Raw genomic sequence first — 15,434 nt, 5'->3', positions numbered from 1 at the left:
ATATTTAAAAATATGATTATTTAAAAAATATTAGTTTAAATTGTAATTACTTTATTGGTTTGCATTAAAGACTTACAAATCTTAATGACACCAATTTTTTTTTTTTCAAAGTCTTTTTTTTCTGCTTTCTCCTCAGTTTGTCTGAAAAATTACATTGCAGGCATGGAAGCACGTCTACGTCTTCAATATGACACAATATTGTCTTATATCATCCATACTCAACTTCATCTTACACAATCACACATATTTATAGAGTAGCCTATTGTGCATCTATTTTTATCATTTCGTAGCAAGTTGTTTATGTATTTATTTATGTGCGTGCATTTGAACAGAATAACAAAAACATTGAGTGGGTGGTTAATTTGATTTTATTATTAAGTTTTCATTTTCATTGTTAGCCAAAAAACAAAACAAAAAAAAAGACAATAATATCCATTCCCTTTATCTTCAATGCTCAAAATGCTACCAAAAGTTTTAAAGACAATTGAATATTTTTACATAAATTTGGTTTTGTGATTATATCACACCAACCAGCAAAACCCTGTCATCAAGATAAGTAAAGTAGGCCCACAGAGGTTTTGCTAATCCTGTCCTTTTCCCAAAATGAAAGCACAGAGACAAACACAGCACCCAAGCACCAGCACCAGACCTATCAGAATATAAGCCAGTGTGGTGGTCCAGAATGCAAACAGGTAGAGGGTCTTATTGCAGTAGGGATCTCCAGCCACGGTTTGGTTGTAGTTAGGAGGATAAATAGAATAAATCCACACACTGCCTATAATTAAAGAAAATCAGAAATATAATTTATTTCAGATTATCATTTGAAGTTGGGATCACCGATTCTGCTGCTTCCCTGTTTAAAGGGACAGTCCATCCAAAAATGAAGAATAATCATTAATTACTCACCCTCAAGTCATTCCAAACCCGTAAAATGAATGCGTTGTACTCTCATGAACGCATGTCAAAGACTGACACGGTAGATAATTTTCTTTGCACACAAAAAGTATTCTCATAGCTTTATAAAATTACAGTTGAACCTCTAATGTCACAGACCACTTTAATAATGTCCTTGCTATCTTTGGCCCTAAATGTTTCAGTTGTGTTGCTGTCTATACAGGGTCAGAAAGCTCTCTGATTTCATCAAAAATATCTTAATTTGTGTTCAGAAGATGAACGAAGGAGTTTAGAATGACAAGAGGCCAGAATTTTCATTTTTGGGCGAACTGTTCCTTTAATACTGTGAAGCTGCTTTGAAATATCTCTAATGTATAAAGTGCTAAATTAATAAAAGTGTCTTGACTTTATTACTTTAAAAACATGCATTCACATTTAATTAGTATTTACTTTCCGTTTGCTGTTCAAAGAATAATGTTCATGAAATAAACAGCATAAAGTAAATGGCATATATCTAAATGTTTCAAATTAAACTATAAAACGACACGCCCCCCCACCCATTCAAATTCTAAAACTCAAAATGAAATCTGTGAAATGTTGTTTTTCTAGTTCTATATTAAACAGACATTGTCTAAGCTGTATTACTATATAAAAGTTCATATTCACACCCAAAAACAGACCCACACACAAAAACATGTTGCATTGTTTTCCATTCACAACTTAGAATTCTAAGCATTCCAAAATGAAAATCTTCTGTTTGTTCGGCAAGTGACTTTGAGATGGATTAACCGAACAATGCACCGAATCTGTCAGAGACCTATGAACACATTAAATGACCTCTTCCACCCACATACACCATTGTGTCTTACCACAGATCAGCCAACAGAACATGAAGGTAGAAACTAGAGAATTCCACACATTGAAGGCACGGCTGAGTGCGGTTTGACCCCCTTCCTCCGTCTCCCTGGCACAGGGCAGACACGACAGCAAGGCCAGAAGTAAACCAAACACCCCGCAAACCAGCACATACACTGGTATATAGTGCTGCACGGGACAGTCTTTCAGATACACTGCACCTGTGATGGTAATCAACATAAGAGCACTTAAATAATGGAATGTAAAAGCAGAGGAATAAATACATTACATACTGTACATTCACTGTGACATACCTATCGAAATCTGAGCAATGGGAAGAGCCAGCAACAGCAGTTTTGAAATAACTGAAATACAAATCAGTCAAAAAAAAAATCACTTTAATACACTTTTTGTTCTTTAAGTACAAAAGTAACAATTATGGCGTAAAACTCCCATACCAAGGCAAGTTATACTCATTTGTGGAGGAGATTTCACATAATTCAACATTTGCTTTGGATCCATGGTGCCTATGCAAAGCATACAACATAAAAAAAACCTGATTCATTAAAAACTGATTTTGTAACTGCATTGGATTCTACTAACTAAATCTGTGAAAAATAATACTCTTACAGATATATCAGAGTAAAATTGCCTTCCCATATGTCAATCTGCATAAACATACTTACCTGTAGTTCTTCACACACCACTGGATCAGAAACAGCCTGAAATGATTATTCATGGGTTGTGCGCTCACTTATTTTAGAAGGCTACGTCACTCACCTCACGACTGTAGCGTTTCAAGATAAACCTGTTCTTGCTGTGTTCAAACAAATTTCGCAAACATGCATTATGCTGCAATGAATTTAATAGGCTGGAGTTATTATCCCTCTGAACAAATCCCCTATGTTTACTTACATTCATGAACTTCTGTTGGGAGACAAAGTGGAAAAAAAAAACCTCTGATAGATGCTTATTTTCATTAGTGCTTTTCATTTTGTAATCTTGATAAAACTATTTTTGACTAGCAGATATGACAAGTACAGTCATGTTCATAATTAGCATTTCGCAATAACAACTTCAAGAATCCTTTTAATAAAAATGTACTTGCAAAACTGTTAAAAAGATACGTTTAAAAAAACCATGGAGTCACTTTTTTCTGTTTATTTGAGTTTATCACACAAAACCATCAAGAACCCTGTTATTAAGATCCATAAAGTTGGCCTACAGAATCAAACAAATCAAGCTTACAGTAATAATGCTTTCCTGCTGATCAGCAAGGTTGCTTTTTAGTTGTATTTTTTTAATCCACAATTATGAGTTCAGATATAAAATCAAATATTAAATAAATTAAAAATACTAGAAAATCTATATTTAAATTAATTATGATAAACTATAAAATATACCACACACAGTAAAAAATAGGGTCATGTGTCTAGAATTAAAATACGAAAAATCGAATTCATAACCATATCCATTGAATGTCATGTCTAAAATGTCACAGAAATTACAGTACAATGAAAATCTGCTGTTTTCTTGGCAAGTACCATGCTAATGTATTGACAGAGCAATGCAGCAAGGCCAGAAATACACTAAACACTCCACAACCCAGCACATACAGCGATGGCAGGTAAACGCATAGCTATTGCCACTTTCAGATTCCCTGCAACACACCTATTGCAATTTGAGCAATGCGGAATAACCATAAATGAAACAGAAACAGCCGAATGGTTACTTTTGAGCAAATATACAGTTGTGTTCACTAAGTGCAGAATTAAAGTGTAAAAATACCTGGTTTACACAATAAATACTACAGCGAGATGCTTTAGATACTATATTTGCTTTAGATCCATAATGCCTACGCAAATCAAACAATATTGCTCAGGGAAACGCACAACCTTTTTCCAAAAGAAGCATTCACTGTGCGTTTATTAAAGGTCACAGTACTGAAATGCAGAGTTTTGCATTCTGTTGATGTGAGCCCTTTAAGACTTACTGAGATATCAGAACCGACTCAAAGTCAAAGCATCAAAACGAATAGCAGATTTAATTCATACTGTAGTTATATTCGGTAATTCTATTTGTCCAGCATTTGGAATAAGCCATTATGTCAGTAATTGCATAACTTTATCAGCATTTTTCTAGTAAAATAATCCAAGACTTTCATATTTTTCATTATCTGTCCAGCAGATACATTGAATTTCATCCATCACTGTAAGCCCTTGAGCAAAGCACAAAACGCCAGGTCGCTCCAGAAGTTTTCCGGTTCTTTGCTGAAGTATGGCAGAAATGTAGTTGTTCCTGATGATCAGTCCTCTGAAAAAAAATATATGTTCAGTCATTGCCTCGACTAGGTCACAGGTCTGTCAGGCACTGACTGGAGGAAGTCTCTATGAATACACAGCCTCGCGATTGGCCACCCTGCAAGTCAATCACTCTGTTTTGACAGCGCTCGTGTCCTCCTGTCTGAATCCGTGCTCCTCCCAGGAGCGTGTCCAACAGCAAACCTCTTTTCCACAGCTGAACAAATAAAAACATAAATTAATGTAACGCAAATACAAAAACAAAAGTGCAAACATCAGCACAACTTTTTTCATCAATTCATTTATAAAACAGAAACACTGGCAAACGTCAGCCTTCACAAAAAACACTGCAGTAGGCTCTAACCTCAATGGATATTTTGGACATGGGGTTCCTGGTATAAAAGATGGCCTTGGTGTTAAATTCAGGACTTCCATCGTTTTTGAAAATGTTTGTCCTTACAGAGTCTTCCTCGCAACGGATGACAGCATATACATCAGGAGCTGATATATATGTACACAGAAGGAAAGATGTCAATTAAAGGCATAATCAGCCAAATAAATAAAATACTGGTCTGCTAACAGTCAAAGCAGGACTGATCCCTTCTGACTGATCCAAAGCTGTCACTTAAAGGGATAGCTCACCATAAAATGAATGTCATCATTTACTCACACTCAAGTTGATCCAAATTTATTTTCTGTTCAGCACAAAAGAAAGTATTTTGAAGAAAGTGAGTGAGCAAACATTTGATGGCAGCCATTGGATTCCATAGTATTTTTTTCTATACTATGAAAGTCAATGACTACCTATCGTCAACTGTTTAGCTACCAACTTTTTTCTAAATATCTGATTTTGTGCTTTCCCATAAGGGTTTGTAACAACTTTAGGATGAGTAAATGATGACAGCATTTTTTTTTTGGGGGGGGGGGGGTGACTATCCCTTTAATGAAACTTTGAATATTAGGCACACATGTACTTACAATTGATATACATGTGCTTTGTTGTACTTTATGGAGCTACTCCTATAATTTTATACCCAAAACTTTGAAAATCTGAACAGCTTTCTTCACCAATTGAATGTAAAAGTTAATAAGATCATATAGTCACGCTTGCTGGTCATTTAAGTATTACAATAAAATGTAGTGGTGAGTTTTAACCTGTTTGTTTGGGATGGCTAAGGCCAGAGGCTTTGAGCAGATGGACCGTCGTTACAACGCTGGGCTCAGGAAAACAACACTGCCACAATGAAGGAGCAGGCAGCTCTTCCATCAACTCCCTGAAGACAGTAGATAAAGTGAAGAAGAAAACACTTCCTAATCCTTTAAATCAGTCACCTTATTAAACATTGCATTAATGCAACTGTAAGTATCTAGAACTAGATCTACATTTTGTTTACTGTTCAATTGGTTGCTTATTGTAATTAAAAACAGAGCAGAGTAGCCTTATCTTCTGTGCCTACCTGAGGCGCACATGTGAGTGTGAGAAAAACCGCAGAAGGAAGCGACCAGTGGCACCAGGAAGGAAAGTAGTGGGGAGGATGACATAGCGTCCCGGGCCAAGAGTCACTCGCAGAGTAACGCTACGAGAGTCCATATACACAGAGCTAGCAGCCTGCTCACATAAACACTGTACACGACAAACACGATTCACCTCCACCTGAAGGAACGATAAATAAGGGGACAGAAAGAAGAAACATTAAATGCAGATGTAGGCTAGAATCTAATGAGGTCATGTGATTTAGTTCAATTACATTACAGTTATGTACATTGATCAAATCTGATGGGGTTAACCAAGAATGCTGATACAGTCCACAGCACTTTGACTTTTCACTGTTTGCATCACTCCGTTTGTCAGTCTGTGCAGGATACATTGACCACAAGTGACTATTCACTCAAGCAGTAATCCCAAAACACTCATTTAGACTCAGGATCACGGAATTGAAATGCAAATGACTCAGTATTAAGTTTTGTTTATTTAACTCTTGTATGAAAGCAATTTCATATTCACAGTCATAAATATCACCTGATCTTTGGAGCAGCATCACTGTTGCTTGTGTGATACTGCATCGATTGCACAGAACTTCAAATAAGATAAAATAAACCACCGCAAAAATTAAACAGCCGCAAAAATGTTTAAAAATGTAGATGATATTTAGGCAGTCACTTACCCTTAGAACCTCAAAGCCGATTGGTAAGTTCTCCCCACTTCCCTCCCTCCTTTTCATCCTCCTGTCCTCCTGTTGCAAACATATCAAGACCTCTGCCCCATCTCCAACCAGTTCGAAAAGAAACTAAGAAAGAGATAGAGAGAGAAATGAAGGACAAACATCTTTATGTAAAAGGACAAGAGAGGAAATTAGCAGGCTGAATTTTCTAAAGGATTAAACTTAAGCATTTATGCTTCAATGTCATTTTTCGTTTGGAAATTCCCAGAGTGATTTACCTGTGGGTTGTATAGAAATGTGTCTCTGTGATTGATACATCCTCCACATCGACTTCTTCTGTCAAGTTGCCTCTCCCATCTCATTTCCATGCCTTCTGCCTGTTTTTTCACATGCTCTCTTCTCCCCTTAATTTGCTTTGGTTTTATTTCTTTCTTTTTCTGTTTTTGGCCTTGGATTTGTCCTACTTTTTGCCTTTCACTCAGTCTTTGTTCCTTTTTGTCTTGTCTTTGAGCTGGCCTTTGTTTAGACCATTGGAGCCCGGTTGAAGGCCTCTGGTTCTTGATGTTCAGATGACAAGAAGATGAGGGAGGTTGCATCCCAGATGCATAGGTCCAAGCGCCCTGACAGCACACCTCCCTCCAGTGGGTCCGTGGCCAGAGGAGGGATTTTTCCGCCAACCTGCAAACCACCATGTCTGTGAAGTAACGGCAGAAGTCCTCAAACTCCATCCTAAGGAAAATTATACATTTATAATACTGCGTTAAAACATGTTTCTCAAAATGATTATGTCTATACACTCCAATTTTAGCCAAATACACATTCATGTCAGTGAATATTAACATTCATTTATATTACCAAAACTCTCCAACATCTCGGACAATGAGGCCCATCTTGTCCCGTTCTCTGCGGCTCAGCTGCTGCCACTGAGGAGATCTGAAAGGGAATTGACTGGTGAAACATTTTTTTATTATTGTTTTATTTTGTTGCATTTGAAGAGAATGTTTTCAAGTTTACACTGTAAGCGCATGAAACTACCCGTAATGTAAAAGTGGGAGACATTAGCAGATGCAGAATAAAGCTAAAATATGTGAAAAAGAATGACATTTTTTTAATGAAGCATGAACATGTTTCAGTGCACCCCATAAACACAATCAAGCCTTTGAAAAAAGCCGGTAGACAACCCATTTAAATTCATAAATTCTGGTAAGCTAAACTCTTTAGGAAAGTGGGGCTCAAGGACCAGAGTTAAGAAAACCTGAATTATAGAATCTGAGACGAACAGTGATGTTTATGTTTTTAACATTAGTAGTTGATCAATTTTTCTCTAGTATGTCTCATCCATTTAAAACTGTGCTCAAACTCACAACCTCGGTCGGCATTGCTCTGCTTTGAAAAATTTTTTATTAGCACCACGCGCTAACCAATTGCACCACTGGAGCTGTTGACATGATGATATAAACACTATAGCTAAAGCCACCTGCAAATGTTCAGTTACAGAAATAGTCTATGAAGCATGTATACACAAATTTCAACTTCCATGCCTCATATTATTGAAAGATAAGTAATGCGTTCTGACCAATTGGACCACTGGAGCTGTTGGGCTCAAGGTGCTTTAATACATAAATCCCAACTTCCAAATATCCCTCACTGGAACATTAGCAGAAATGCTACACAGAATGCAACACTCACTGGAACATATAGCCGATGCTTATTAAGTGTCCAAATCACTTTAAGATTGCCATCTTATATTAGGGTGATTTTTAAATTAAGACCTTGAATTATTTAGTTTTTTACTGGACTGTCTCTTTTAAAGTACACACCTTTTACCTCGTTTCTTGCTTCCTAAACCACACTCCAGGTGAGGCTTGAACTCACAACCTCAGCATTGCTCTTCTTTTTACTTCCTTATAAACACCACACGTTAACTGATTACACCACTCAAGATGTTGATGTAAAAGCTATAGGGAAAGCCAACTCCAAATGTTCAGTTACAGAAATGAGCTATGAAGCTTGAATACACAAATTCCAGTTTCCAAGTCTCACTTTTTTGGAAGATTTAGCACCTATGCTACAGAATGTCAGCCTCAATTGAAGATGGACAAACAAAATTCTTTCACGTTAGCTTTTGACTTCAATATTGCACCTGATTTTTTATGTTAACCCTTGATTTACAAAAATGTAAGACCAACTATATTAGCCCTTTTCTATACGTTTCTATATTCATCTATATATTTCCCATTTGAATGTCTTCGTAAAATCATGTTCCAGGTGAGGTTCAAACACACAACCTTGGTATTGATCTTCTTTGTACCTTATAAGTACCGTGTACCACTTGATTGCAGCACTGTTTAAAGAGAACTATAGGAAATGCCAAGAACGCAATTAAATTGTCTAATTGTGGGGTCTGCTAACCATGATTATTCATTGATTTTGTGCTTCTGAGAGAGATAGGTAGCCATTAACTCACCCAAGACTCCACGCTCCTGTCCAGTCTGCTGTGCCCCAAGGGTTCCTCATCCGGACCATGTGCAAACGAGTTGCATTACACATGCCATTCAGAGTCTCTGACATACGAAGTTTTTTGAATGCAGTCACACCGTATGCATGACCCTTTATCAGTCCACAGTCCAGAACTGATTCCACCTGCTCTCCTTCTGCTGGCTGCAACACAAATAAAAAGACAAACTGTGTACAAAAGCAAGAGGTAAAAATCAGAGCTGTGTGACTTGAATGTATCATTATTCCTATTAGGACACACAGAGCACTTATTTGCTTTAGTTAATTGATTTGCAGGATTTTTAGACTTTAAAAAAAGAATAAAATTACTCCTGTTTTCTGACCCGAATGGAACAGGTGATGAGCGCTTTATGGCTATGTGCGTGTGCTAGAGTCTGGAACAGCATTTTTCTCTGGTCAACATGCTGGATTAGTTCCTCCTGGTTCAAATTCAATGGTTCAGAGACGCCACCAGTAAAATCAACTAGGGCTTCAGCTGTATTGCCTCCCTCTAAAGCCTCATAACACCCATTTAGCCTAAAAATGCAAGAAGAGAGAAACAATTATTAAATAAAATAAAATAAAAGAGCCTTAATTCATTGAAACAATTCTCTCTTATTTGACAAGCATCTCACTTGGCATAGGCTTTCTCCAACAAGGCGCTCCAGAATTCCCGTGGAGTTGCAGAACGGCAGAAGAGCAGCGTTCCATCCTCACTGACTGGTAATCGGTCATCGACCACGACATCTGTCCACTGGCCCAGTCGCCAGAAACGGAAGTGAAAAATTCCAGCATACAGATCCGGGCGCTTTGGGTGCCACTCCTGTTCAGCATGGTCTGGGATCACCTGAATAAGAGACCATTACAAAGTAAGGAGAAAGAGAGAACAGGAGTGAAATCTTGATAAATGATAAATGCAGTCAGTGAAACCCATATATACTACACTTCAAATGTTTGGGCTTGGTAAGATTTTTATTGCTTCTACAATTATTTGATCAAAAATACAGTACAAACAGATATATTGAAAATATTATTTGTGAATAGCTATTATTATTAATAGCTGTGATGGGATTTATTTTAAAAAATATATTTTGTAATGTTTTATGTAATGTCAATTTAATGCATCCTTGCTGAATAAAAGTATTTACTTCTTTTACAAAAATCTTAAACACACACACACACACACACATACATATATATCTTCTGACCTTCTTCCAGAGCGAGGATTCTGCTGCCAAACATGACGTGGCGGCCACCATCCAGCAGTTACCCAGACTGCCCTGGTGCAGGTCCCTTGTGCTGATTCCATCCACAAATAGTCGAGGATCTTTACACAGTTCCTAGGTGTAAGACAGAGGACCCTTAAATTAATTGTATAAGTGTATATGGTTACACCTACCCATTTCATTAAAGAAACATTTCAGAATAATCTCTTTTTTTGTTGTTGTTGCAAAAGTAGATAAGAAAAATTCAAATCAAACAAACATATACAAAAAACAAAGTGTTGTAACGACACAACTTTTCTGATGTTAATTAATTAACATTTTAACTAAATTTTCCTGACTAAAAAGATTTTGCACAAATTTGTTTTCCTTCAGATTTTAGAATATCGCTGCTTTAACTGTCTATTAGATTTGTCCGCATATCACATGTAAATGTAGCATGGTATGTTGGTAATCTCCCTCATTTGAAGCCATACACACAACACATGCACTTTTTGAGGAATCAGGTTACCGACGCCTTTAAGGCCTTTAATTAAACATATCTCTCATGCTGCTGACTGTGTGCAGCCACATTTAGAATCACAAGAGTCATCAGGACAGATCTGAGAGGGTCACTCTGCCACCAGACCGTATGTACAGTCACATCAGACTCTACTGTACTCTTTTAATGAAAGGAAATACTTTCTTTTAACATGTTATTCTATTATTGTGGTGTTATACTTTTAGCACCAACACAATCGTTAAGGCCATCTAATATACTCCTAAAAATGTACAAAATGATCTATGAACACAAACACATTTCACATGTCAGTTGTTCACTGTCAGTTTCTCTTACCCTAGGTCTCTTCCACATCAGTCCTGGAGGGGGCGTCCTTTTGTAGAACAGTGACTCAGCTGAAGGAGGAAAGAATGGATCCTGGAACAGAGCCCCTCGCCTCAGACATGATCTCTTCAGCTTATGATAACACTGACCTTGAAACTTGCACACTTTCTCTGGCATACTGCAAAGAGGAGAAGCGGAGAGAAGCTGGGGAGAAGATGACAGAAAAGTAAAATACACATGAAAGAAGAAAAGTTGTGCACAAAGGAAGAGAAAATATTAATATGCAAAGGGAGAAGTTGGGTAAAATGGATCTATTAAGAGTAAAATAGAATGCAATTAAATCTGAGAGAATTAAATATAATTTTTATAAAGTGCAACCTGAGTTGACAACATAAAGTAATTTATTTATGCACACAACAAAAATTAAAATAACAAAGAATAATTAAATAAAAATAATGATGCCTGATACTGACATTGCACATGATACAATTCACAGAATAGGCAATGATATACATCTGAGTTGCATGAGATTAATTTAAAATCAAACCAGTATATAATAAATAAAATAAAATAAAAATACCTAAGTACAAAAAGGTTTTTTTATATCCTATTTCTGTTAAAGTGACGGCTTTGTTCCACAGCAGTAACAGCCGGTAGAATCTGTAAACCACAATGTTAAGTGTCGTCCTGTAACCTCGAGTTTAGCTTTAGTTTCAGGGATGATTGGGTAACGGTGTATTTGCAGACGGTGTAGTTTCCCTTGGAAATGGAGAAGGGTTAGACATGCCCTGGAGAGGTTAATATGTCAGGAGTCCCTTTGCATGTAAAAACATCAAAATAAAATATGTTTAGAGGAAAGGTTGTGCTTAGATGGGTTTGGGAACTGGGTTTAGGATTGATTGGATATCTCATATTAAAGTCAAGACTGTGTGTTTCTGTGTGCATGAGAGACAGTGTGTGTATGTGGGAAGGGATATGATTTAGGGGACATTTTAGCTATTGGGGTTCTGGCAAGGGGCACGGGGAGGCCAGGGGCCAACTGAGTGTGCTGGTATATGAGTAAGTTTGTGTTAGTGTGTGTGTGTGTGTGTAGTCTGGATCCAAGTTGTGTGCACATACCGAACAGACCAACACTAGCACTGCACTCTTGACTTACCTCACTGAGGGAATGAATAAAAGTTTAGCAAAGAAAACAAAACCAACGCAGAACAGTAGAACAATATTCAGTTTTATATCTCTTTGATACTTTAATTAGACAATCTGAAACTATTAATATAGAATATTGACACTTTTGCTTATTATTACTGTTGCAACAATTGTTTTGTTAGAAAATAATTAATAAATAACAAATATGATATTTTGGACCAGCTTTCTGCACACACTGTTCAGGTTTGATTTTGGCTTATTCGTCTATGCAGATTTGCACCACAGGTTGTTCTGGTTAGTCGGATAGCACTGATGCACTGCAATTTTCCAAATCTGTCACAGATCATCAGTTGGACTGAGATCAGGGTTTTGACTGGCCCTCTGCTGAACATTCAGCGTTTTGTTCTCATTTCGATGTAAATTTGAAGTCTGCATTTGGCATTATTCTCCTGGTAAAATTTGCACCACTTCTATTAAACAAAACACCCGATCTCTGGTGATGAGCCCCAGCAGCATCTATCCTGCATCACCATAGGTGTTTTCCTTTTATTTTTGAGGAGTGGGCTAGGCTTGACTTACACACGTCTTTGAATTATGACTAAAAAGCAACTTGACCAGAAAATTCTTCTTCGGACACATTTTCACCTCAGAACCAGAATAATTATGCTTGACAGTGGAGTTGTCAGGAAATGGTAGTTATTGTAATGTTTCACATATGGAGGCCAAATTGTAAGGCAATTGTATCCTTGTTAGAGCAATTGCTTTTCATCTGTGTAACCCCAGAACTTCTACAACAGGACTGAATCTTTTATTGCAAACACCTTATTTATTTCACAGTACATGAAAGAATGCTGCATTACAATGATTGTTGTGTTTCAATTCTCACATATTAAAATATTACAAAGAACCTAATTTCAGTGGGATTTGTAAGTAAGAAAACCGCTTAAAGGTCTAAATACTTTTTTTTTTAGTGCAGCATATACTCCATTTAAACAATGCTGAAGCTGTATAAACTCACAACACCATTTAAGCCTTTCCTCCATGATCATATTAGCATGCAAAATCATACTATATTTGAACATTTCCATGAAGTGCAGTCTGATTTGATAAGCTGAGAGCACTTGGAACTTAAATTTTACATGGTAATATAATTGGATGGAATAATAAGTATTAAAATAATTTAAAATAATAACACTTTACATTATTTTATATAAATTAATATTAAATTAGGAAAATTACCATTTTAATGTGGCAGAAAGAAAAGAGTCAACCCATGCTCACTGATTATCCCAGTAGGCCTATATAACATAGCAAACCACTGTATGAACAATTGAAAATTAATATTGAAGACTAAATTCAATCGCACTAAAAAAAATAGATGCAGCTCTTACCTGTAGCTCACTTCTGTTTTTTTACTTTGCCTTGGTTTAAAATGTTCCTCGGGGCAATGTATCCAGTAATATAGTTATTGTCAGGTAAGGCTGTTATTTGCAGTGTTTTTACACAGGATGAGGCAGATAAGACTTCAGGCATCAGTCATTTTGCAGCAGAAGTGTCCATGTGTCTAATATAACAGGATCAGTGTAGGTGTTCTCTTTCTGTTTGACGTCGCTGTGACAACCAGGTTTTGTGCAGTAGACCAGGTATAAGTATCCTTGGGTCTTCTAAATAGATAAACACTCTGACATTCACTGGAATTTTCAATAAAGTTTAATTAATCCTCATAACGTGTAATATTATGAATTTTACATCTGTTTGAATGACTATCGTTTGTTTGGGGATGTAGCTACTGTAACTCCATCCGTCCAGCCAGTCTAGCTGAAAACACAGTGACATTACAAACAATTACTGATACTGAGACGAGTGTGTGCACACATACACACACAAACACGCTATCAGCTTGCAATGAAACAATAGGTTACTATTAAGACACGCCACAGCCAGGAATTGCCACTTGCCTACTTGTGTGCATAAAATGTTTAGCATAAATGCAATAAAAACAAAGGCAATTAAGTGCATGTATCTTATTTACTTTTGCTCCATTTAATTTTATGCATACTTCTTCTTTAAAGGTTTCTCCTTTCTCCATCTTTTTCTATATAAAATGTGTATTTGGTCATGTCCTATTTCTGACCCTGTTGCGAGCTCAACTCCTCTTCCACTGCCACCTGTCTCCCTCATCGCTGTCTTCTTGTGTTCTCTCACTCTTATATTAACACATGGACTATCCCTCCTTCCCAAATCTCTTTATTAGGCATGCAGCTCCCCCAGCATTCACGTGCATAATCACCCACCGTCTCACTCACGATCTGGCCTTTTTGCTCACTCTGTGTGTTCCCAGGTTCTCACGTAGTACTGATCTCAGTCCTCTGTCTAGATTTGTTATCCTTCTCATCCTCTCTCCTTCGCTTTTCAACCCCCTCCCTCAGGCACCCACCGGAAGGTTCATCATACCATATCAGCTGTCAATAAACGCATGGCGCTGACACCTGAATCCTCAAGAGGGTCCGGAGCCGGGTAATGCACCCAGACACCCCTCTGAAGACACTAACTTCAATATCAACAGCTAACTTCTTACTAGAGACATATTAATGCAAATAAACTATAGCCAAGAAACACTGTTTCGTATCTTTTCCAAATGGTTTTTGCAGATGACAGAATGGCTTGTAAACTGAGTGCCAGCCAGCTGAGTTAATGCAATCTACATGTCTCTGTTATAAATACACATCAACTCAATTTTATACCTGTTCAACTCCCTCAAGGACACAAAGAGTCAGATGGGACAATAGATTCAACAGATACTACTTCTGTCTTCTCGACAGCCAAAAGGTAAAATTATTAATACTTTAGTTATCAATATCCTTTGGCTAGAGCATTGGTGTAGGTTATAATAGAGAATTATTATTATTATTATTATTATTATTATTATTATTATTATTATGCAAAATAATGTTTTCTATTTTAATATTAAAATCTCATTTATTCCTGTGATGCAAAGCTGAATTTTAGCATAATTACTCTAGTCTTCAGTGTCACATGAATCTTTAGAAATCATAATTCATGTTTACTCATTGTTTTTCTTTTTAAGAAATTACAACTTTTATTCAGCAAGGGTGTGTGAAATTTTTAAGAAGTGATAGCAAAGATTTATATTGGTAGGACATTTTTATATATTGAACAAATGCTGTTCTTTTAAACTTTTTAATTCATCAAAGAATCCCGAAAAAAGTATTGCAGTTTCCCCAAAAATATTAAGCAGCACTACTGTTGCCAACATTGATCATTTGAATAATAAATCAGCATATTATAATAAATCATTAATTATATTTTAAAATATATTGAAATAGAAACCATTATTTTATATTGTAATAACATTTTACAAGATTACAATTGTTTCTGTATTTTTGATCATATAAATACAGCCTTGATGAGCATAAGAGACTTTTTAAAAAAAACAAACATTACAAGTCTTACTGATCCCAAACTTTTGACCAGTAGTGTGCGTGTGTGTGTGTGTGTGTAATATTTAAAATCG

General features: G+C 36.6%; 1 protein-coding gene across 4 annotated transcripts; it reads right to left on the bottom strand.

Moving 5' to 3' along the window:
- Positions 1 to 2,904: 2,904 nt before the first annotated feature.
- LOC113105626 (calpain-5) lies at positions 2,905 to 14,586 on the bottom strand. Of its 4 annotated transcripts, XM_026266805.1 has the most exons (14): positions 14,194 to 14,586; positions 13,291 to 13,717; positions 10,766 to 10,957; positions 9,916 to 10,047; positions 9,343 to 9,554; positions 9,052 to 9,244; positions 8,679 to 8,872; positions 7,067 to 7,144; positions 6,490 to 6,940; positions 6,215 to 6,337; positions 5,507 to 5,703; positions 5,205 to 5,323; positions 4,414 to 4,550; positions 2,905 to 4,266 (listed from the first exon to the last, which is right to left on the bottom strand). In XM_026266805.1, the coding sequence occupies exons 3-14, from the start codon at positions 10,928 to 10,930 to the stop codon at positions 4,102 to 4,104; spliced, it is 2,166 nt and encodes a 721-aa protein (XP_026122590.1). In that variant the 5' UTR covers positions 10,931 to 10,957; positions 13,291 to 13,717; positions 14,194 to 14,586; the 3' UTR covers positions 2,905 to 4,101. The 4 variants fall into 4 exon arrangements, with proteins under 4 accessions (XP_026122590.1, XP_026122589.1, XP_026122591.1 ...); XM_026266804.1 differs by having other exon boundaries at positions 13,291 to 14,586; XM_026266806.1 differs by having other exon boundaries at positions 10,766 to 10,931; positions 13,291 to 14,586.
- Between the last annotated feature and the right edge of the window lie 848 nt (positions 14,587 to 15,434).

Source organism: Carassius auratus, chromosome 7, assembly GCF_003368295.1.
Source record: "Carassius auratus strain Wakin chromosome 7, ASM336829v1, whole genome shotgun sequence".
Taxonomy (NCBI): Eukaryota; Metazoa; Chordata; class Actinopteri; order Cypriniformes; family Cyprinidae; genus Carassius; species Carassius auratus.
This window is presented reverse-complemented; position numbering and strand designations above follow the sequence as displayed.

Bases quoted from the DNA above. Each gene is read 5' to 3' on its own strand.
- LOC113105626 (XM_026266804.1), bottom strand. From the start codon at position 10,930: ATGCCAGAGAAAGTGTGCAAGTTTCAAGGTCAGTGTTATCATAAGCTG. The intron at 4,551-5,204 runs GTTAAAACTCAC...CATATATATCAG, and splicing joins TAGCCATCCCAAACAAACAG to CTCCTGATGTATATGCTGTC. The intron at 4,267-4,413 runs GTTAGAGCCTAC...TTATTTGTTCAG, and splicing joins TGTCCAAAATATCCATTGAG to CTGTGGAAAAGAGGTTTGCT.